Source organism: Rhinopithecus bieti, unplaced genomic scaffold, assembly GCF_001698545.2.
Source record: "Rhinopithecus bieti isolate Rb0 unplaced genomic scaffold, ASM169854v2 scaffold_17653, whole genome shotgun sequence".
NCBI lineage: Eukaryota > Metazoa > Chordata > Mammalia > Primates > Cercopithecidae > Rhinopithecus > Rhinopithecus bieti.
The window spans coordinates 1-24,058 of record NW_016809173.1 but is presented as its reverse complement, the minus strand read 5'-3'; the positions used below and the strand labels follow the sequence as shown (position 1 = coordinate 24,058).

The window sequence follows — 24,058 nt, the reverse complement described above, 5'->3', positions numbered from 1 at the left end:
CACTAGCTTAGTGAAAGCCTTTCTTTTTATGAAATAAACGTCAATAGATGGAAAATCATGCCTCTTGCCAAATTTAGGGGCAGCACCAACATGAAAACACACGAGCAACAAGCTTGAACTTTTGCATTGGTGAAGTTAAGCATCATGATCTCTTAAGCAGTGTGTAGATACTTTTCTAAATATTAAATCTCACGCGTGTTACAGGGATTCTGAGTGAGTGCAATGAACTCTAGATGTAAAATACTCTGAGGAATTGAAAATGTTGATTTTTGTATCTATTGGAGCCTACCCATCATTGATTCATCCATATGTATCAAGTGCCTAAAAAGTGGCAGGTGTTATGGCAAGATGTGAGGATTCAAAGATCTATACTAACATTTTCTTTCTCAAGAAGTATACTGATTATGGAGGGACAGGTAAGAGAATTAACAATCCCTGACAGCATGAGGACAGCTAGTCTAATACTAACTCATGAAGCGCTATGAGAACCAGGATTATTCTCAGTGCTTTCCAGATGTTACCACATTTGAGCCTCACAACTCTATGAAAGGCATGCATATCCACAGTCCCTCATCTACAATTCTAAACTCCAAAAAGTCCAGACAGCTGTGACGATCAAGTGTTTATTTATTTTATTTTATTTGTTTTTTCTTATTAATTTTTATTTCAAAGAGGTACTGTATGGATGCGCTTTAAAAAAATGTTCGAGCACAATAACAATGAGTAAATCCACGTGAAGGATGTAGGTACTTCAAATGTTTATTTTTTAAAATTCATTTGGCAGCAAAATTTGATCAGATGTGAGGCTATTTTACTTCTTTATTGATCCTATTTGGTCTGAATGGTCATATTTTTACTGCTGAAATACTTGAGTATAGCCCCAGATCCTGCAGGGAATTTTACTTCTGTACTGTTTTTAGATTCATTTTGTGGTTTGAAGAGATTAAGTAACTTGCCCAAGACCTCACAGTAAAAGGAAGAGCCAGGATTTGAGCTGAGACAGCCTGACTCCAAAGTCCTTTCACCAAACCACTTCACATTCTGCCTTTCAAATGTTATAACGAAATGAAATACAAGGCTCTATAGAGCTCATCTAAATGAGACTGAGAGTCTCAAAGAAAATTTTCTGAAGGAGTTTTGTGTGATCTGAGTGGGAGGTGAGTAGAACAGTTAAGCAAAGAAAGTGGGAAGGGGCTTTCTGGGCAGAGAATAGCACCTGTGGCAGCAAAGAAGCACATGCGAAAGACATGGCCTTTAGTAGAGTCTCAACAAGTGATAGTACTACTAGATGTTGCAGTAGGTACATCAGTGTGCAGTTTGGTGAAAGCAGGGGGCCATGATGAAAGCTTTAATGAGGATTTAGTGCCTTGCTGGCCAGTAAAAACAATGATGTGCCACCAATAGCAAAATTAAGAGAGAAGAAGAGAGAATGGGGAGGATTGGTGGGGGCAGAAGGAAAGGAGATTAGATTTTATAAAAAGTTATTCTGATAATGGTCTGAAAATGCACCAAACTGGAGACAGTGTTGTCATCATGAGGATATTGCACTAATCCAAACAAGAGCTATTTAGTGCCCAGTTTTGGGCACCTGCAGAGCAATGGGGATAGAGATGGGAGGACAGAAATGAGAACTTTCAAGAAAGAAGAATCCAGGTGACCTGGCACCCAGATGAATGTGGGGAGTGAGAAGAAGGGAGGGAGGAATCTATAGTGACTCCCGGATTCCTGGTTTGGGAGGAAGAAAGACTTAAGGATAGATTTAGCTGCATATTTGTCTGTGGATGGGAAATCTGAGGACATTCTCTCCTGATGACCTGAATGTTTATCTGTGAGGTTGTTCATGGAGTAATGTGCTGAGGATGGAAATGGGGCAAGCTCTCGAAGAGACAATAAGAGATACTGCAGGATTGCCATTCTGGAATACCTTGAATATTCAGCATTGTCAGGTGTTTTGCATGTTAGATTGAGACACACTATAGAATCAATGATGCATTCCTTAACAGGTATTCATTGGAGACCAATTTTGTGCCAGTCATTTTGTTTTGGATGTTGGGGGTGATTGATGAATTAGACCCAAGGGTTTACCATCTAAGTGGTGGTCGTTAAACAGATTTGGGGTGAAGAGTGTTTATTTGGTTTATGATCACCATCAATAGAGTAAATTTTGTTTCCTAAGGTGGTCCTTGCCTTTATATTTTGACTGTTTATTTCTATTTTCTTCTTTGCCATAAAAAAACAAACAAAACCCAGGCAAACAAGAATAACAAAATGCCTACAGGTAAGAGGCTCTCTTAAATCTATTAATCTCATCACCACCTTCCCACTTGCCCAGGTTAAGAACCTAAGTTATCTAAAGTGTTTCTTCCTCTTGACTCAAATATTGATTCACTTTGGAGCCCAAAATTGGAGTATAAATCTACCCCTCTTCCTTCATCATTTTCTCCATTATACTTTAGACCCTCTATTCAAGACAGTTTAATTCACAAAATCATAGGGGCTGGGATGCGTAAAATGAATAAGACATGGTTCCTGCCTTAAAGGGATTCAAATCTTGTGATTTTGTTGTAAACTTCCCAGTAATTCCTCCTCTGTCTTTAGTACTTCCTTATGCTGAATATATACGTTGCTTAGCACAGTGCTTTGCAGGTAATAAGCACTCAGTTTCTTTCTGTTTTTCTTTGTTGTCAACACCGCTCCTCCTCCTCCTCCTTCTCCCCTTCCTCCTTATCCTCCTCCGCCTTCTCATTCTTCTCCTCTTCCCTCTCTCAGTGTTGCACAGACTTCTGTCTCAACTCTCAATAATAATCTAGTTCAAATGGAGAAGAATAAAAGGAAGAAAGAGGGATAAAAAGAGAGAAGAATACTAACTTTCTAACTTGAGAAGCCCATTTTGTCAAGGAAAGTTAATCTCTCTTCATCTACACGTTACTGTTAGATTAGTTTTCCTTAAAATCAACTCTAATTTTCCATGCCACATTTTCTTCTACAGCTGGAAGCAGCTATTTATTGCCTACCAAATAAAATTCTGTTGTAGTCTGGACGCTACCAATACTTATTCCTTACTGTTATCTTTTAGTCATCACCATCTGCCAGCTCAAGTACTTGAGGGCCCTCTTATACCCCATGCTTTTATCTTGTGCACCTGTGTTTTCTCCAGATGCTGTGTTCTTTCCCATCTTTACTCTTTTGTTAAAACCCCTTTCTGTCTTTCAAGAGCCACCTGTTTGGCCTGTTTCCCACGTAATGCTTTCCCAGAACCTTCCGTCAGTCCTCATCTCTTTGAGCTCCTTAAGCTTCATGAGATTTTTGTTTGCAGGTTGTGTATTTTAAAGCACTGAAGTCTGGCCTTGTTACTTTCTAGCTATGTGACTTTGGACAAAGCACCTAATTGCGCCAAGCAAGCTCTGTATTCTCATTTATAAAATAAAAATAAAAATAATACCTACCTGAACAGGCCTTTTATGAAGACTAAAGGGGATACTGCATATAAAACAGCACAGTGTTTTGCAGTCTGTAGTAAGCACTTAAGAATTTAGCTACTGTCATTATTATTACTATTATTATTTTCCCTGTTATGGCACTAAACAACTTCTACGATATATCATAGTTAGTTTCTATTTGTTAGCTTATGAAATTACTATAAGGAGAAGGAGGAAATTTGAGTGTGCTTTGGTTGTTAAGATTCTTGGTCAAATAAGGATTAGGAAGGGAGACTGGGCACACCAGTGAAAAGACTGGAAGAAAATTAACCAAGCATGTCAGGAGAAGAAAATCGGAACAAATTCCTAGTTGCCAAGCAAACTGAAGAATGACAAGAAGTCAGTATTGACTTGAATTGAATCGGTGTGGTCAGTGAGCAAGAAACAAATAGTGAATTAAAAATGCCTGGGTGTTAAAAATGACTTTTAGGGAATTTGCTACTGATATGGGCATCAAATAAGTTTACAATATGACTTCTGGCAGTCACTTTAGTAGCATTAAAAATAGATTTCTGTTAAAATGACATGGTAGTAAGTAAAATTTTTCTATAATATAAAGTGAGTAAATAAGGTAATCACAAGAAACAGAGTGAATAGCTGTTGCTCAATATGTCAGCAGGCAATTTTCCCTTGATGTAATCATTGAAAGTAGTGGCATTTCGGAAACAAGAAAAATGTCCAAAATAGATTTGATTTCAGAAAAGATTGTGAGGAGAACAAACACTATGGGACATTTAGGTTCTCTCCACAGAATTAAAATGAAATGGAAAAGAGAAGACATCTGTCTAGTAAAAGCAAAAGAAATTTTCCCACTGAAGTAGATAATAGGCAACTAATTTTTCTTGAGTGTCCTTATTATTGCCAGCAATTTAACTTTCATCCTTTAAATTTATTCTTCACAACTGCTCTTTTATACAGTTCCTAATTTCCCCATTTTAAACTTAGAAAGCTTAGCTAACTTTCTCATGTCCATAGAACTAGGATAAAATGGCATCTGAAACTAAGCCTGTCTGGAAATTAAAATATGTACTATATACACTGCCTCCCTGTTATTGTTCATTACAATAGTACATAATTTTCTCATTTTTTCTCCTTTATCTTTCAAATTTAGCTGTGGTCCTGCTACACATCATATACCTTCATAGTCAGCCCACTACCCTCAGAGAAACTTTCTTCTCTGATATATTTCTCCAGCCACAGGAAATGTATTGTCTATCTTGCATCTTCTACTCCTCTGTTCAAATTTTAAAATGTTGGAAAAACAGCAGCTGTAGTAACATATCGGTGTATGTTTCACAAAGAAAGCTGCTTCACTTTCTCTAACCCAAGCGTTTTCTGGAATATAACTTTCATATAAGTAAATTCTCTCTTAGATTCTAGCAGGTTATGGCCCTAAACATAGTGACAACTAACCTCTAGTCACAACTATCATCCGATTACTAGAAACCTGAGAAAAAGCTCCCTTAGAATTAATGCTAAATAAGTCTTGGAGCAGAGAAGCCCATAGAAGAGGTGTGAATTGCTCTTGAGTAGCTTATAACAACAGTATCAAACTACATGTTTAGAGGGATGGTTTATCTAAAAAAATGTATGACTGCTTAGTCATTTTCCTCTAATATTTCTGTAGACTAGATTGCTTAAGATGTCAATGGGTTTTACCGAAGTCCATCCATAAGTGTCACTTGTAAGTGTGCCCACCAAAGCTAATATGTAGTGACCTGCACTGTTTTGTGAAGAGCATCCAAATCACACAGCCCATGGATCTGCAATACTGAGACTTCTTGCTTTTTTCCAAAAAGAATGGCAACAACTGAATCCCCTGATAAAATACACTCTGTCTCTCTCCTAGTATACTAAACAACTCTCTGAACTTGTCCACAGCACCTCAGTACTTTCACAAGATAATTATTGCACTGCAGATCTTCCAAAATGAGTACAAGCTGAGTTTAATTAATGTTCTATATTGCAACTCCAAAATTTCTGGTTTTAGGTCTATAAGAAAAAAGTGGCACTCCTTCCTTCCTTCTCCCTTCTTCTTTCCTTCTCTTTCACAGATATTTAACAGCCTGATATATGAAAACATTGTGTTATGATTCATTAGATGGTCAAGGACATTTACGTTCTGTTACCAGAAGAGCAGAATCTAGGGTATAAAGGTGTCAGCTAGAGGATGTAGGATATTGCTGGTAGAATGAAGCAGAATTATCCAGCACAATGCACAGTGTTTCTACGGCCTGACCACTGGTGTTAGAGGAGAAGACTCTCAGACATTGGAGGTGTCTATTTACCAAACTAATTTAATGTTAAGCTTCAAGAGATTTTTAAGTGCAGGCAATTGGTGCTAGAGTCCAAGTTCTGTTAGCTGGTTACTTTGTTTGGCGGGGATTTGCACTTGAACATGTTGTTATCCTTTTCTTTTAAAAATTTCTTTCTACCTTGTGAAAACGTGGGTTTTAGTATGAACAGAAAGTGATGGCTGTCCTTTGCCTTAAGAAGTGCTATAATTCTAAGATTCCTTTTAGACGGTGTTTTTAAAGAAGTATAAAATATAGTAAAGAGATGATACCGTCCTAATTGTAAAGCAGCAGAAGACTTTACATACAACAAAAAGACATTAAACTGTATAAACATTAAAAACTGAATAATTATAAAGAAGAACACTAGAATAAAAAAGGATTAGATTCGGAAAAACAAAAGTATTAAATATGTTGGCCAATGAATTACATAGCAATCAATAGCCTGAATTTTGGAGTCAGATGTAATTCACAACTCTGCTACTTACTAGCTGCGTGTTCCTGGGCAAGCCATTTAGCTTTTCTAAGTCAAGTTTTAATTTTCTGTAATGATGTTTTTAGTCATAAATGATTAAATAAGGATTAAATGAGATAATATATGTAACAAAGTATGTGGTATGTAGTAAGCAGTGAATCGTAGCTATGATTATTATAAATTATTCAGTGTGATTCAAATTTATAAGGGCCTCGAGATTCCAAAAACAAAAGAGACAAAGTATATGCATGGTGTTTTTAATTGGGAATCTGCATCTGCCCTCACCAACACATGTAAAAAAAATAAATCCGTGTCAAATTCTTCGTTCTCCAAGAAGTCATTTTTGGATTCCTGCCTGACCCAACCAGATCCTCCCTTGATCTCTTGCAACCCTCTGTAAGCAGTGTTTACTTCTCTACTTTAGCAGCTTCTCGTAATGAAACCATTTACTAAAGCTTTGTGTTTTTTTCTTATATCTTCAACTAAACTGTAAGCTTTTTGAAGGCTGTTAACTTTATAATAATTTTAACCCCAAATATTCCAGTACTAAATAGATATTGAAGAAAAATGTACTAAATTTAATTTAAATGTAGATACTTGTAAAAGATGACTTTTCACTCTTATTTTCTGCAGTATTTGCATTTTATATTATACTGAAATTTTTGAATAGAACATGGATTGTGTTCTATTGTACATCTACTTTGAAATCACAGTGAGGAAAGCTATGTGAATTTTACAGCAACTTGTTTGTTTCTAGGTAGCACATTCATACTGCAAACAGCTCAATATGAATACCAAATTTAAACCTCATCTTAAGTCCATGTTATTGTGACTGATGACACTGTTGGATAGGAATCTTAAAATTATTTTAGATACATTAGCATACCCAGGTTGACTTAGGGGTTAATCAGTGAAAGCCAAGTATTATTGTTATACATAACATCTGTATTTAGATGCATCCAAGTGCGTATATTATTACTTTTTTTTTCCCATGGAAGAACTTTACTATATTGCGCCTCATCATTAGTATGAAATCAGGTTTACATTGTATGTAGAGATGCAGAACAAACAAATTATGATACACAGGAAAAAATCTTTTCTAGCTATCACTATACAATTATAAATTCTATGTATAATGTTTCATAGTGATTGACAACCAAATTACTTCCTTTTAGTATTGTTGAGTGATGGTGTTTTCCTTCGATATATTTTTCTTTTTTTCATTTCATTTAAATTTCAAATTCATAGACACAATGAATAATTAAATTCTGATTAAAATAACCATGTGCTGATATTTTTGATGAAGAGGAGCTAGAAAGTGATGCATTTGATTTCACTTCCAGCTGTTAGTTGGATTGTCGTATCAAGTAAACCATGAAATTTTTACTGAGGATATGAAGATGGCATTGAGTCTTATAGATTGGAAGGATATTCCAAACATCAGATCTGAATGTCTGCCTTTCAATATGTGGGACATAAATCTTGAAATTTATTCACTATTACATCCTGACATGCTCTTCTTAAACACTGGAACATAATACTGATTTAAAATTTACCTTAGAATTTCCCTCCTTATTCTGTTGAATTTTACTTACTATATATTGGAAGTGTTGGAGGAAGTATTAGAAATGGAGAGGCGAACTAGTGATTTGATGGTGGAGTCCTCAGGGAAGTGTGAGTCAGAGAAAGGATGAGAAATTGACATTTGACCAAAACTGGAAATGGAGCACCAATAATTAACTATCTATTGAGATGACTTTACAGAATATTTGCTTGTTGCTTCATTTATATTCTGTTTTTGTGAAGGATTAGAAAATCTTCTTTGAGACTACAGTCATTTAAAAGAGTTTTCCTAAGCTCACAGTTTGCATTAGTTCATATATTGTAGCTATAACCAACTTTATTTTAAGTAGTGTGAAAAGATTTAAAGTGATAGTGTAAAGGAATTAATATTTTCTGTTTTCAAAAGATGTTCTAATATCTTAAATAATATTTGAAATATCCAAAATCAAATAAAACTGCACTGTAGTAAAATCAATGTGAAAACACAGCTCGGATTTTTAAGAGCTCTGTGTTTGGCATGTAGTCCACAATTGAACAAACTGGGATTGTCTTGAATTATGGCAAAGGAATTAGTAGTTCCTATCTCGCCCCATCTATTCTTTCAACCATTTATTTAAGAAACATTCTGGTATTAGGTCTAACATTTAAGTCTCTAATCCATCTTGAATTAATCTTCGTATAAGGAGTAAGGAAAGGATCCAGTTTCCAGCTTTCTATTATGGTAGCAATTTTCCCAGCACCATTTATTTAAATAGGGAATCCTTTCCCATTTCTTGTTCTCTCCAGGTTTTGGGGGTTTTCCCCCAAAAGATCAGAATGGCTTTAGTATGTGGTATTATTTCGAGACTCTGGTTTCTGCTTTCCATGATCTATAGCTCTGTTTTGGTACCAGTACCCATGCTGTTTTGGTTACTGTAGCCTTGTAGTATGGTTTGAAGTTCAGGTAGCGTGACGCACTCAGCTTTGTCCTTTTGATTAGGATTGTTTTGGCAATGCAGAGCTCTTTTTGTTCCTATGAAGTTTAAAAAAGCAAGTAGTTTTTCCAATTCTGTGAAGAAAGTCATTGGTAGCTTGATGGGATGGCATTGATCTTATAAATAACCTTGGGCAGTATGGCCATTTTCACGATATTGATTCTTCCTATCCTATGAGCATTGGTATGTTCTTCCATTTGTTTGTGTCCCTTTGATTTCACTGAGCAGTGGTTGTTGTTCTCTTGAAAGAAGTCCTTGACATCCCTTGTAAGTTGGATTCCTAGGTATTTTATTCTCTTTGAAGCAATTGTGAATGGAAGGTTCATTCCTGGAATTGGCTCTCTGCTTTTCTGTTACTGGTGTATAAGATGCTGGGATTTTTTTGCACATTAATTTTGGTATCCTGGACTTTGCTGAAGTTGCTTACAGCTTAAGGAGATATTTTGGGCTGAGAACGATGGGGTTTTCTAAATAGTACAATCATGTCATCTGCAAACAGGGACATTTGACTCTTTTTTTTCCTAACTGAATACCCCTTGATTTCTTTCTCTTTGCCTGGATTGCCCTAGCCAGAACTTCCAACCACTATGTTGAATAGAGTGTTGAGAGAGGGCATCCCTGTCTTGTGCAGTTTTCAAAGGGGATTTTCCAGTTTTTGCCCATTCAGTATGATATTAGCTGTGGGTTTGTCATAAATAGCTCTTATTATTTTGAAGGGTTACTTTCCATCAATTACGAATTTATTGAGTGTTTTTAGCATGAAGGGCTGTTGAATTTTTCAAAAGCCTTTTCTGCATCTATTGAAGATAATCATGTGGTTCTTGACCTTTGGTTCTGTTTATATGCTGGATTATTTTATTGATTTGTGAATGTTGAACCAGCCTTGCATCCAGGGATGAAGCCCACTTGATCGTGGTGGTAAGCTTTTTGATGTTGCTGCTGAATCCGGTTTGCTAGTATTTTATGGGATTTTTGCATCGATGTTCTCAGGGATATTGGTCTAAATTCCTCTTTTTTTTGTTGTGTCTCTGCCAGGCTTTGGTATCAGGATGATATTGGGCCTCATGGGTGCAGCACACCAACATAGGCACAAATATTACATTATGTAACAAACTGCACGTATTGCACATGTACCCTAGAACTATAAAGTATAATAAAAAAATGAAAAGAAAAAAAAAAAAAGAAACATTCTTTGAATGTTTAAATGAGATACAAAGAAAAATACAAAATTCTGGTCTAAAAATTCACAGTCCCAGAGTGGAGCTTAAGAATGAAGAACTAAAGAGAAATTGACATAAAATTCCAATAAAAGAGAATAACAGAACCTTGTATATTGTGTTAGGGAAAATAGATAGCAGCCCCTAACTCTGTAGGAGGGGAGGACTAAGGTGTCTTCGAACAGCATGTGACATTTTATTGTAATGTTTAAAAATGCTAAGTGTCTTCCAGGAGAATCTGTGGGGAAGGACACTTCAGTCACAGGGAACAATATATGTATATATAAAGGCATGGAGGCATTTAAAGCCTTCAGAACTGTATTTGCCTTTGAATTGCCTAGGAGCCCACTTTCTCATTTCAGTACCCTTGAGAGTAAATGACAACAGAGGAAACCAGATCCCAGACTGTGTAATTATTTAGCGCTTATTGAACATTATCATGCTAGGTGCTAAACTGAATCTTGTTAGGTCCTTTCTCTACCTGGTGGGTATGGTCTAATTAAAAAGACAACCAAGGCAGGGATTAAAACAGCATCAAATCAATCAGCAGCTGTCTCTTAAGGGCCTACGGCTGTCCATATAAAGATTTATAGATTGACTGTGGCACTTTGAATTGCACTGGGAAGAAAATTGGCAGCAGGTGCAAACTTCATTCAAAGTGTAGATTTGTTTTGCTTCAGGCAGCAGAACCCAAAGGTAGGCATGCTGCCCATTCTAGCCCTTCTGAAATTTTATGATGGTCCAAGTGTAGCCTCAATTAGGAGACCTATGTGTAATCTAGCTCTTTTCTAAGCTACCAGTAGTAAGCATGAATTTATAAAAATTGTGAAATGTTCTGTGATACTAGACAATAAGGGTGGAATTTTGTAAAATTTTTGGTTATTCAGTCAGGAATTTGGAAAATAATATATCCATTTGTGCAGTTTTGGAACCTTGGTGATTAAAATCTCTCTTTCCTCTAAAGGATTATTGGGAATAATCTCTATGAATGTAATTACAGGGTTATAATTAAAGCTATCATAACTTTGTGCTTATGTAGAATGAGACATAAAATACAATAGCAAAATGTTAATTTTTATTTTTAAAAAAGAAAACGAAGGGCATTTTATTTTAGTAGTTGAAGTAAGTGGTTTTGGTCTGATCTTAACTGTATATGCCAAAGACAATTTACAGATGTATTACAAGTTACACATCTATTATGCCAAAGACAAGTTACAGATATGTTACCATTATAATGTCTGGAATACAGAGTTCTAAAGTAAAATCAAATCTTTCATTGTTTTCATGATTTATATCATGTGAAATTAATGGCTCAATCAATGTAATTTATTAAAATATGTATTTTGTTTTAGGCCTAAATAATATTCATGTAAAAGACTGAGTATGAAGTAGTGCCACTGTAGGGATTTTAGGTGGTTGAACTAATTTGTGTGCATTTTCTTACATATTTCATTTCCTCCTCATCTTTATTTTGATGTTAGATTTGTTTGCTTTCTCATGTTCACTGTATTTATTCCTTACATTTATATCTTTGCTGAATGCTGAGCTAGAATTCTGAAGTTACTTGATATTCCTGTGAACTTGGGCAGGATACTTAAACACTATGAGCCACCATCGAGTCATCTTGAAAATGGTTACGATGATAATGGTTCTGCGTCTCCCACAGGGTGCTGTAAGGATGAAATAATTCAATGCTTTCCAGAGTTTCAAGTTATAAGCAGTTAGAGAAGATACTATATTGATTACATATTCTAAAGTTTGTATTTGCACATATTACAAAAGCAAGTTTGTCTTTTAATAGATTTGTGATGCTTTCTTTGCAGAGTGAGGGAACTTACTAAAGAAATCAAAGATTCCCCAGACAGTTTGCATAAATATCTTTAGGCTTGGAAATGTGGCTGCAGGTGTTAACGGCAGGCACCTAACTCCTAGAACTTCAGCTTTATTATCCTACAGGTCATGACTCACAAAGCAATACAATTTCACATCCTCCCTGTCATCGTTCACATGCTACAGTGATGAGTTAGGTGACAGATTTATTTCATGAGAGTACCTCCCCAAATATTAACTGTATACAGCTGACTTTGGAGTCTACTTCTAGAATTAATCCTCATCTTTGCCTCCCCTCTCTATTTCTTGCAATCGTTGGTATGCCTTTTGTCCAAATTATTTTGCATTCAATGTTTGTGAATGTGTGAACTTATACGTACATCAAGAGGAGTATATAATACTTCAAAATCTGAGCTCTTCTGTAATTTATAATTTGTTATGTCTGTGGTTGAAAGAATTTACCATGCAATAACCAAGATTGAAGGTGTAGTTTAAAATATACTGTCTTTGGAAGTATAACTATGAGTAACAAAATTGTATTCCTCATTTCAGAACATGATGAGTGTATCACAAATCAGCACAACTGTGATGAAAATGCTTTATGCTTCAACACTGTTGGAGGACACAACTGTGTTTGCAAGCCGGGCTATACAGGGAATGGAACAACATGCAAAGGTAAAAGGTTGAAATGCCAATGCCTCTTCCATTATGTGCAATGCAATCCCTCTCTACCTTCCTCTACACGTTATCATTACTGTTATGTACATTCCAGGTACTTCCTGGAGACATCAAAAGCTTTGGTGTGTGGCTCATAGTCTTTCCCGCAGGTCTTGACATCCTCCTGGGTTACTTCAGTGTTTAAGTGACCAAATCATTCAGCTCCTTTGACCTAATGTTCCTTGACCTTAGCCACAGTGGTTTTCATCCTGGGCATTTTTGTGGAGAACTGCTCCATCTTGGAAATCTTAAATTTCAACATTCTATTGTCTAATCCCTCTTCTTCCAGCTTGTTCAGTCTGTTCTTTCTACACCTTTTGATCTTTAATTTCGTTGAACCTTCCTTTTCATTCAGTTTAGCACTCTCCCAGCTTCAGATGTTTCTTTTTGAGACGAAACATGCATATATCATCATAGCTATTTTTCTGACAGCATTGTCAACCTATTTGTTTTGCTACCATGTGAATCACCTCCATTTTGAGTCAGTAGGACAGCTTTTTTTTTTTTTTTCCCTCTCTTGTGAGCTGTCAGACGCTACTGTGGAAGATTAATTAACCATGAATATTGATTCTCTACATGTTATAGTTTCCTATTTTAGCTTGTTTGTTAATGCCGATTGATCATTCTTTTAAATGTCCCGTTGAAATCAGATTTCTGTTTCCATCAGTGGACAATACAACTGTAGTTCACCACAATCCTTAACTCACCTTTTCCCCCACTGTCCTCTTTCCCTCCTACCTCCTAGGGGAAATAGAAGACCTTTTTGGAAACTCTACAAACTCCCATAGTATAACGTTTACATCCCTTATAATGTCATATGATTTATCCAATTTAGGCATTTTAAGCTTCAAAACTGCTGATTTCTCAAATATACTGTGTCCTTCATCTCAGAGTTCACTAAAATCAGTTTGCTATGGTACCGTGTCTGTGTGAGGTAGGAAAGAACAAGGAATAGTAGTTAATGCAGTGTCTTATGAGGATGGGTCTTAAGGCCTGGTCGACAAAAATGCACTGTACCCAGAGATGGGTGGGCCAGAGGATTACCCTGATTTTCAAAACTCCATGGAAATCATTAGTGTAGGTCGTTTTGAAGAAGGCCTACTTATTTCGGGGTCCAAATCCCACAAAAATTTGCTTGGAAATACTAAACAAATCCTGAGAAAAGCTAGACTTTTAGAATGTATAGTACAGTAGTTCCCTCTCATCCACAGTTTTGCTTTTGATGGTTTTAGTTCCCGTGGTCAACTGCAGTCTGAAAATGTTAAATCAAAAATTCTAGAAATAAACAATTCTTAAGTTTAAAATTGTGCACCGTTCTGAGTAGCATGAGATCCCGCCTGGGATGTGACTCATCCCTTTGTCCAGTGTGTCCATGCTGTCTACAACTAGCCACCATTAGTCACTTAGTAGCCTTCCCGATTATCAAATACACTGCTGAGGTATCACAATGGTTGTATTCACGTAAACCTTATTTTCGCTGGGCTTGGTGGCTCACACCTGTAACCCCAGCACTTTGGGGGGCCAAGGCAGGTGGATTGCTTGAGTCTAGAGTTTGAGACCAGCTTGGGCAACATCTCCACCAAAAAACAAACAAAAACAAAACAAAACAAAAAACAAACACCATGTACAAAAACTAACTCAAAATGGGTAAAACAAAAACAAGTAATTTTTATTTTACTGTTAATGGCCCCAAAGTGCAACAGTAGTGATGTTGGCATATTGTTATAATTGACCTATTTCATTATAAATTACTGTTGTTAATCTCTTACTATGCATAACTCATACTTTAAACTTTATCATAATATGTCTGTATAGGAAAACTACATTATATATATACGTATATACATATATACACATATGTACACATATACACACACATATATACACACTGTATATATATACGTATATATATGTATATACAAAGTGTGTATGTATACATATGTATATGTATGTATGTGTATTTAGATTATATGTGGATATATACATATACACATATAATCTAAAAATAGATTTCTGTGCTGTCTGAGGTTTCAAGGATCCTCTGTGGATCTTGAAATGTATTTCCAAAGCATGAGTGGATACAATATAACTAAGTCTTTAGGACTTTCTCCAAATCACCGGAATGTTCTGAGAGTTTGCTTAGGCTTAAGGTTTAATCTAGGAGCCCTAAAGCTTTTCTCTTATTTCTGCTTGATTCCAATTCCTATTTAGTATGAAGAATAAAGTTCATAAAATAAAGAACTCTGAAAGTTATGAACATATGCAGACAGACAATTCTTGTATTTGAAAGAAGGAGAACTTTCAAGGATTTATAAATTCCTTCTGGAAGTTAGGACTACAGGTTGCCCGAATAAAGACTGTTCGGTTCCTGTATATATCTTTGGGAATGTTGGGAATTCCCAATTATTGGGAATTCCCATGCTGAGAATGGGAAAAATCTGAGAGATAAGTAGTTTAAATGTAGGAGCTGAATCATTGAGTTCTGTGCGGTATCAACATGCAGTTGATCAACATGAGTTCTGTGCGGAATCAACATGCTACAACCTTGCAAATTACTCTGGTGAACATATGAACGTGGTCTGGCAGACACATTCTTTATCATTTATGAGGTTTAAACCAAAGAAGCCAAATGGACTCTTTGGGTCCATTTCTTTAACTCATCACTAGAATTTCAGATTTCTACATTTTATTACTCTGAGAAAGTATATTCTACCTAACTAGAGGAAGCACATGCCAGAAAACTGTAGAAAAAACTTTTGCCTTAATGCCTGGAACAAGCTGGTCTAATTCACTCATTACAGACTTTGTCAGACTGAGGAAGCAGCTGCTGAGCCTTACAGAGCCAAAGAATAAGCCAAAGTGGAAATAAAAGCTTCTAAAGGGGGCTCAGTCCCAACCGTCTTGTTTTTCTCTTCGTCTCTTGTTGTGCTCACTTGTCTTGCTGCTCTTCTCCTTCTTTTCTGCACTTCTTTGAACACAGCACATTTCAAGAGATCACCCTTGCAATGGTACAGACCTTGGCTCCCTTGCAATGGTTCGGCTTCCTACTCACAGAACAACTTTCCTCATTCCCAAAACCACTCTAATGAAACAGGTTATACAGTGTCTTTGCCCTTGATCCTGATTCTGACCTAGCCTTAGCAGAGGAATTTAAGAATCTCCGTGAAGACCACTCTAATGAATTTTTCTTGCTATTGGTTAATTCATTACCAGGACCCGCTTACAAATTTTTGAAGGATGGAGCATTTCCTACTATGTTGGCACTTCGGCTAGTGTGCAAAATGGTCAGAGCCCCATGGGATTCAACCATTTCCTGTTTCGTGGTCTCGTTCTTTAGATGGTGGTTTGCTCCATCTAGGATAACTGCCATTTTCAGGTTTATTTTCAAGGTGGATTGTTACAATGAGAAGAAATCTGAATTTTAATGTACTTCCTATTGTGCAAATTTGCTGTTTGTTGTTTAAATAAATTTGAGTATTTTGTTTTAAGGGTGAAATACTCCTCTAACATTGGAAAGAGTACTGTTTTACAAGTTGTGTTGAAGTTTCTTACATGTATGGGAAATATTACATGAAAACAAAATTAAAATAACTTTTATAATTTGATGTTCATATCTCTAAGGGGATAATGAAAAGCTAGGTTTGGAGTTTATTAAACTACTTACTTCTAAAATGCTAAAATCATGTATCTGAATTATTTTAGCGTTTTGCAAAGATGGCTGCAGGAATGGAGGAGCCTGTATTGCCACTAATGTGTGTGCCTGCCCACAAGGCTTCACTGGACCCAGCTGTGAAACGGGTAAGAATATCATTTCATCTTCTAGAAAATGAATTTTTATGCTAATGCATAAAGTAATCCATGAGGAAAATAATGTTTCAAGTTTCAAGTGGGTTCTCAAAGCGTGGAGCTATTAATAAGGAAGTGATAGGAGGGAGGAGGTGGGAAGTTTCAGTGATGCATTTTGCCAGGCGATTCCCCAAAGTCACTCTAAAAAGGTTTTGCAGCTATTATAACTAGATGCATATTGAACTTTTCAGAAACATGTGTGGAATTACCCAGGATTTTATGACTTCATAATTCATTTTACTCATTTGAAATCCATTTTTACTGGAATCTATATGACTATATTAAAGCCTAGATTTCAAGCTTATGGCCAACTCAGTGCCTAGGACACACTATCACCTGCATCCACAATTAGGAATTTTTAATAAATTTTTATCTGGCCCCTTAATTATTCATAAATAATTATTGATCTGGAAAATAATTAAAGTTTTCTACTTCTCAATTATTTCTCATCCAGATCCATTCTGAACTTATTCTTTCTGATGGACATGAATATTAAAACTTTAAAATTATTTTAAAACAATATATAGTCTACATATAACTTATAACCCTAAAGTAAAATACTTTGTCCAATGAAAAACACACCTTGGGAATTTAAAAAAATGTTTTGAGTATTAAGTCCTAATTAAAATCATACTCGTAGTGGTTTTGGTTGCTTTTGGTTCAGTGGGGTCCAATAGCAATGACCTCAGAGAGTCAGGTTATTCTTCCTAAAAGAAAGCTTCTGCCACTGGCAATTGACAGTTGTCATCTCATATTGCTTTTCATAAATCTCAATGCAATAGATACAGTACATGCTCTGCCTCTATTCCACTTGCAGAGTCATCTGGTTTAATGAAAACACTGACTTACCAGAATGTGAGACAGAAAATGTTCTGCTCCATTTGGGAAGTGAACATTTTACTGAATAGAAACTGCTACTGTGCACAGAAGGATGCTCACAAAAGGGCTTGCATCACTAGATAATCTCTACAAGTACTGCTAAGTCTTGTTTTTCAAATTTCAGTGACTAATTGATTTCAAAAGTCTGTGACTGACAATGTATAGTGACTATCTTTGATATGTAGGACTCTTTCTTAAGAGGATCCTTTCCTAAATCAGAAGCTCCCTAAATTTATTGTGCATGAGAGTCACCTATAGAGATTGATAACTTGTTAGAAATACAGGTTTTTAGTAGTTACCATATGATATACTAAATCAAATCAGGCACCTCTACTGCAATAGTTTTCTTATATTTCTATGGCATGCTCTCTACCAGTTTGCCCCTATACATCAAGGTGCACTGTGGACCTCCTGCACATCAACACCTCTGTGACAAGGCTTCCTGAATACAATATTTTTGTGCTGCTTCTGGTACAGAGGCTGGATACAGAAATACTTCCTTTTTCAGGACATTTCAATGGTGTGAGGATAATGGTGTGGAATTTTGAAATAAAAGCTGTCCCAGAAAATCTGGGATGAATAGTGGCCATGCACAATCCTGTACAGCATTCTTCCACTAGGAAAAATATCACAAGATTGTAGAAATCTAGAACGGCATAAAATTAATATTGGCAATGTAATATTTAAGACTGGAGTTAAAAATAACCCAAGAGAACATGTAGCTATCTCTATTTCATTATCCTTGAACCTTCAGTCTGTAAGAAGACAATCCCAGACTGATTCTACATAGCTGTCTGTAGCAGCCAAGGGCTTTGAGAACAGATGTGGACTCAAAGTTGAGTTGTACTGTTTATATGTTATGTTGCCTTAGGCAAGTTACCTAACTTCCCTGTGTGTTGTACCCTTTATGCATCACCTTACTCTTCACCATTCTCTTCTAAGGCAGTTATTATCTGTATTTGCATGCAGAAATACTGGGTTCAGGGTGTTTAATTTTTTTTCCCTAGCATCAGAGTTTGAAGCTGATACAAAGGTCATTCTGCTCCCAAATCCAGGCTTTTATCCAGTGCATCCCAGTATATTTCTTTGGGGACTTTAAATCCAAAGATCCCAATCTGAACTCATTATCTCATCCATGATTCATGTCTCCCCATTTACCGTCCTCCACCAAAACCTGAATCTTCATTTCTTCCTTCCTTACTAGTTTATTTCAGCAAATAGCCACCATATCCATCAAGTCTTCTAAGCCAGTCATCAGGGAGCAATTTCTCTTTCACCCTCTTTCACATCCATTCAAATCCTTTTGAGTCCATGTCTTTACCAGGGTCCATTTCTTTCTATTCTGGTCAGAGCTGCAGTTGTTGGGGACTTTCAGGTTGTCTCTGGCTAGTCCAGTATCCACAGAATAACAGAGCAGAAATCTGATCATATCACTCCAGACTGAAGAAAACCTTTCATGTTCCCCATTGCCCTCAGGATAAAGGCCACATTTTTAACATGATCAATAAGGCCCGTTAGGACTTGGCCCTGCATATCCACCCAGCTTTATCCTCTTGTCCTTCTGCCAGCTCACTTCATTCCCACCCCCAGGCAGTGAATCTCATGAGGACACAGGGTGTATCTTATTTGCTTTTGTATCATCATGAAACAGTACCTTAGTAGTTGTTCCATAAATATTTGGTGAATAAATAAATGCACACATGAGTGATCAATTAAATGATGAGGAAAAAGATGGTGTGGCTGTTTCCATATTTGCTGGACTTTTTTGAATGTTAGTTGAAGCTTTCAGAGTTATCTAGTTATGTACTATCATATGGCAGATATGGTAATTAAGGCACAGAGAAGTGAAGTAGCTTATATAGGTGTTTCACTGTTGATCTATATCTGCATTCTAGAACGTGGGTCTTCTGATTTCTAGCCCAGTGTTTCTCTTTTCCTTCCTTCCCCCTTCTCTCACTCCTTCCTCTTTCCTTGCTTCCCTTCCTGTCTTCCTCTCTCTCTCTTTCCTGTCCTGCCTTCTTCCCTCCTTCTCTTTCTTCCTTTCTTCCTGCTTTCCTTTTTTCTTATGCCATGCTTTGTCCCAGGAATTCATCATACCTTCATCGTTCATCGGGTCTGTGCCTTTTGTTATGCCACCTTCGACTGCCAAATAACCCTGTTGTCTTTAACAGCGAAAACTGTGGCAATTTTTCTCTCCAAAGTTAAAGGATGCTTCCAGATTGACAAGATTTCCAAGTATAGGAATGGCCTAAATTTGGCCTGCTGGAGTTGGATGTGGCCTGATAGCTTAAAAAGGAAATTGTTGTGCAGCCCCAGTGGCCATCTGTTGAGCCATCTCAGTGGAATCGCTGAGGATGAAATAATAGGATTTACTTGCTTTTTGAAAGACAATCTGAATGTGTCTTGCACTTACCACCCCTTGTTCCTTTAGTTGAAGTCTCTTCTGAAACACCCTCCCCTCATTTCTGTTTCTGCATCATGTGTATCTTAGTAGGAAAGTTTGCATTCATTTACCAACTTCACAAAAGAGCAATGTGTATGATTTTTACTGAGCAAAATTAATTTTTCATGGACTTCTTTTTTAGCCACTGTATAAAATCACCCACATGTATAGCATAACTTCATTTTTAATTAAATATCCTAATATTCTATCAGGTGTTTAACTTGGATTTAGCAGGGTGATTATTTCTTGGGTAACTCAGTAAAGTGTATTAGAAAGCTAAAGCTATGTGCCAAGGTTTACAGCTTTATCACTGCCATATTGTATTTATTACACGATTGCTAAACCTCAGCAAACATGAGTCTGATGATCTAATTAATATGCAAAGCTGTCTTATTATACTAAAAGCAAATTTTTCAGTAATGATTTAAAGCATAACTCTAAAAGATTTGACAGTCCCCTACAAGCAATTGCTGACTTAAATCGAATTAAAATATTTATAACTGGGAAAAAGTTGTTAACAAATGACAAAGCTGAAAAAAACATTGCTATAGTATCAAGGAAGAGATCTAACATTTTGATGATAAATGCTTTTTTTTCTGTGTACAAAATAATGGATTTGTTATCCACATATCAAAACATGAGATGAGATTTTAATTATTTTAGTGAGTTGTTAAATGAATATAAATTTAAGTTGCATCCCTAAGTGTTTTGTAGCTTTTAATATGTGTTGTTTTAAAATGACAAAATGAAGCATGAGGCCTACATGAGTATTGCTTTACTTCAAAAGTAACTTCAAGCGTATGGTTGATTCCCCCCCGCCGGCCGCCCCTCATTTTTTAAACAGTTATATTTTATCATACCGTTATGTTATAGTATAGATAATAGAAATTATTTTTGTTAGAAAAAAGTTATCTTGCTAGTTTTATCCAAAGTTAGCATTTATTATTAATGTCAAACTATTACTTTTCCTGGTATGACTGAATTAGCACATTTTTCATCATAAAATATATCTGCTGGTTTCATTAGTGTTTGTTTTTTTGAGGCGTATTTTTCCAGAAATTTGTATAAATTTATATCATTTTTTCATAGGAAGACTAGAAAAAATTCAGAAGCAAGAGAAAATTCTCAGAACAGTTCAGACATGGCATACCTTTTCTTACCAATATGACTCACAGTGGAAAGACATTACCAAAATATATATCTTTATGTGAGAAAAGAGGAGAAATTGAGAAGAAAATCTGAGACAATCTGATAAAAAATAATGTAAAAAGAAAGAAAAACTGTAGATACATCTGCTTTACCAATAAGAATTTTTTAGTTTTATTTTGAATTTATTCTGCTCTATCTGAACAAATGCAAATTTCATGTACACAAATCATTAAATATGCTTTATTATAATAAAGACAATTTGGAATAAAGGAAGCTTTGCTTCTAGTTCTGTACTGTCTTATTACATTCAGTTTTCTGAATCTTAATTTTTCAAGGGAAGATCTGCAAAGTAGCTCACTGGGTAGCTTTTGCAAAGTGGGCACATACTCATGGAGGGTTCTGTTGATCTGCCTAAGGGATCTGCACTCATGCTCACTAGACACATCTTATCTTGAAACTGTCTGCAGTGATAAAAGCGATTCAATTACATTTGATAAATGAATGTGTTTTAATGAACTTTGTATGAATTAGGAGTGTAGATACCAGTGATTCTTTTTCTGTTATAAAATGAACAAATAAAACAACAAACAAAAAGCACTCTCACCAAAGGCTTTTTGACCGTACCCTGCTTGAGTTGGCTTAGATACTTAAGACGTAACTTCTCTTTATGTTGGTGATCCTTAATCTGTTTTAAATAAGATTTTAATTGCTTAATGTTATTCCAAACCCCGTTCTCCTTGAAGAATTTAACATAGTGGTCAAGAACGCAAAAATTGAAGTCAGAGAAACATTGGCCTGAGAACTAGTTCTATTACCAACCAGCCATGTGACCCTTTTCATGTTATTGCATTTTTGTCTATGCCTTAATTTGTGCATGTAGAAAATAAAGATGATAGTAATATCTATCTCATGGGTTTGTTCTGGAGATTAAATGGAGGAAGGCACATAGCACCATGTTGAGGAGTTGGTAAGCACTCAATAAATGACACCTGATATGATGATTTTGTAAATTTTAAGTTGAATTGTAAATAAACTTTTATAGACAGAACTGTTTGAGACTCTTTGACATCCTTGAGTTAGCTGGAGATGCCCTGAGATGTTATAAGAGAAAGGTTAAGAACAATAAAGGATTCTAGTTTTCTTGATTCATTCATAAACCAGTTATAAGTATAATTTTACTGTACTTTAGTGGTTTAAAATGTTTAATTTAGTGATTTGCATTCTGTACATTTGCTTAAAATTGCTTTATTTTGTCCTAATGCAAACATTAAAAGTTAATATTTTATGAAAATATAAATCTTTGTGTTATTCAAAAAGTAGTCAAAAGTTCTTAGTGTTAAATCTCAAAGTCATTCTTCCAAGTCCTTCAGGCTCATTGGAAAAAATCAAACTCACTCTATATATCAGTCATGTATAATAGATAACAACTATGATGGGAAAATTTTTCAGATCCTTTGTTGTAAGGCCTACCTAATTAACACTGGAAATGAGGACACATCATGCAGAAAATGTAAGAGGAAAAAAATAGCTTTCAAGCTGTTAGAGAGCAGGTCTCCAAGAAAAAGAAAAAAGCCAAGTGGAATTAGTTGGGAATTTGGAAAAGATCTTCAGTTTTATTTTTAAAATATTGTTTTTTTCAATAGATCACTTTTGTATATTAACTTGTATTGTGCCTTTGAATTCCCAGGATCCCTGTTGCCTCTTATTTTTTATTTGAAGCTAGCCAAATGGAGTCACTTTTAAGATAGTTGTTTAACTTTGTTTTAAAATTAATTAATTGAATACTTAATTAATATTTTGAATAAATATTATATACACATTGTATAAATTTTAAAAGTACAAAGAGCACATAATGAAAAGTAAACTTTCCTTTATAGCAATTCCCCAACCACTGCTTTTTCCCTTAACAATAAATCCTGGAAATCATACCACAGATAAGTCCTTGTTAGACAGAGTAGTTCAAATAGGAAGGCTGAGGCTTTCTGCCATTCAAATAGTAGACTTTTAATTTGTAAAAGTCTAGGTGTCAATAGAAATACATGTCTTAGGGTCAAGATCTTTCTCTTTTTGGGAGGTACCCCCATATGTTGGCTGAGAATGTTCTGCAATTTTCTCTTTCATAAATTCTGATTTTTTCATATGGATAAGCTGACGAACTTCTATTGATCAGAAGTATAATCGGGGGAGGCATAAACTTTATATGCTGGAGAAACGTTGTTGTGTGCAACATTTTATTTATACCAAAATTGTTTTTGTTTTTTTGCATTCTATTCCTCCCCTGTTTGTTTCATTTCTTTCTTCTTGAAGGACATATTTTAATACTCTCTTAGAGTGGTTCTATTGGTGGCCAACTCTTGGGTATAGAATTCTAGGTTTTCCCTAAGCACTATGAAGGCAGTATTCCATTGTTTTGGGGGGGGGGGCTTCTGAGGTTTCTGTTCAGAAGTCTGCTTTCAATTCAATTGTAATTCATTTTAAAAGTCTGTTTCTCTCTAATTGCTTTTAAGGTTTCCTTTTCTTTGGAGTATGTGGTTTCAAAGCATTGTGCCTGGGTATGAATTTATTAATATTTTTATTTATCTTGCTACGGACTCCTTTAGAAGAATGAATCTGAAGAGTTACCTCTATCGTCGGTTTTGGAATCCACTCAGTCTTTATCCCTTTGAATACTGCTTATTTCCACTTCTCTTTATTCTCTCCTTCTGGACTTCCTACTGGATATTTGTTGGCCCTTGTCTTTTCTATAATTCTTCACATTCTTTTATACTTTTCATCTCTTTATCTCTCTGTATTGTGCCTTTCATAATTTTTTCAAACCTATCCACCAGTGTACGGATGAATTTATCAGCTTTGTCTAATCCATTATTTAGTTTATTTGTTGAAGTTTTAAATTTTAATAACTTTTAATTTCTGGGAGTTCTCTTTTCATATATTTTGGTTCTTTTTCCTTAGTTATTATTTTGGTCTTGTGGTTTGATTACTTCTTTTATGTCTTTAACAACTTTAAACGTACTTATATTATAAAATTTATGGCATTGCTCTATTGCCTGAAGTTCGAGGAGATCTAAATCTAGCTTTTATTGTGTTTGCTGACTTATGCCCCATGATTGTTTCCTCATGTCTTTTGGACTTTTGGTGTCTGAACTTATTATCTTCACTGACTTTTTTTTTTTTTTTAATTTTATTATTATA

The 24,058-nt window shown here is 35.6% G+C and overlaps 1 protein-coding gene across 1 annotated transcript in view; it reads left to right on the top strand.

Moving 5' to 3' along the window:
- Positions 1–19,509, top strand: part of LOC108539850 (protein kinase C-binding protein NELL2-like) — a gene marked incomplete at its 3' end in the record, with an annotated part of 294,591 nt that extends 275,082 nt beyond the window's left edge. Inside the window, exons 15-17 of the mRNA XM_017888791.1 lie at positions 12,385–12,507; positions 16,252–16,347; positions 19,359–19,509. Coding sequence (XP_017744280.1) covers positions 12,385–12,507; positions 16,252–16,347; positions 19,359–19,509 — 370 coding nt within the window. The remainder of the gene's footprint in view (positions 1–12,384; positions 12,508–16,251; positions 16,348–19,358) is intronic.
- Positions 19,510–24,058: the final 4,549 nt, after the last annotated feature.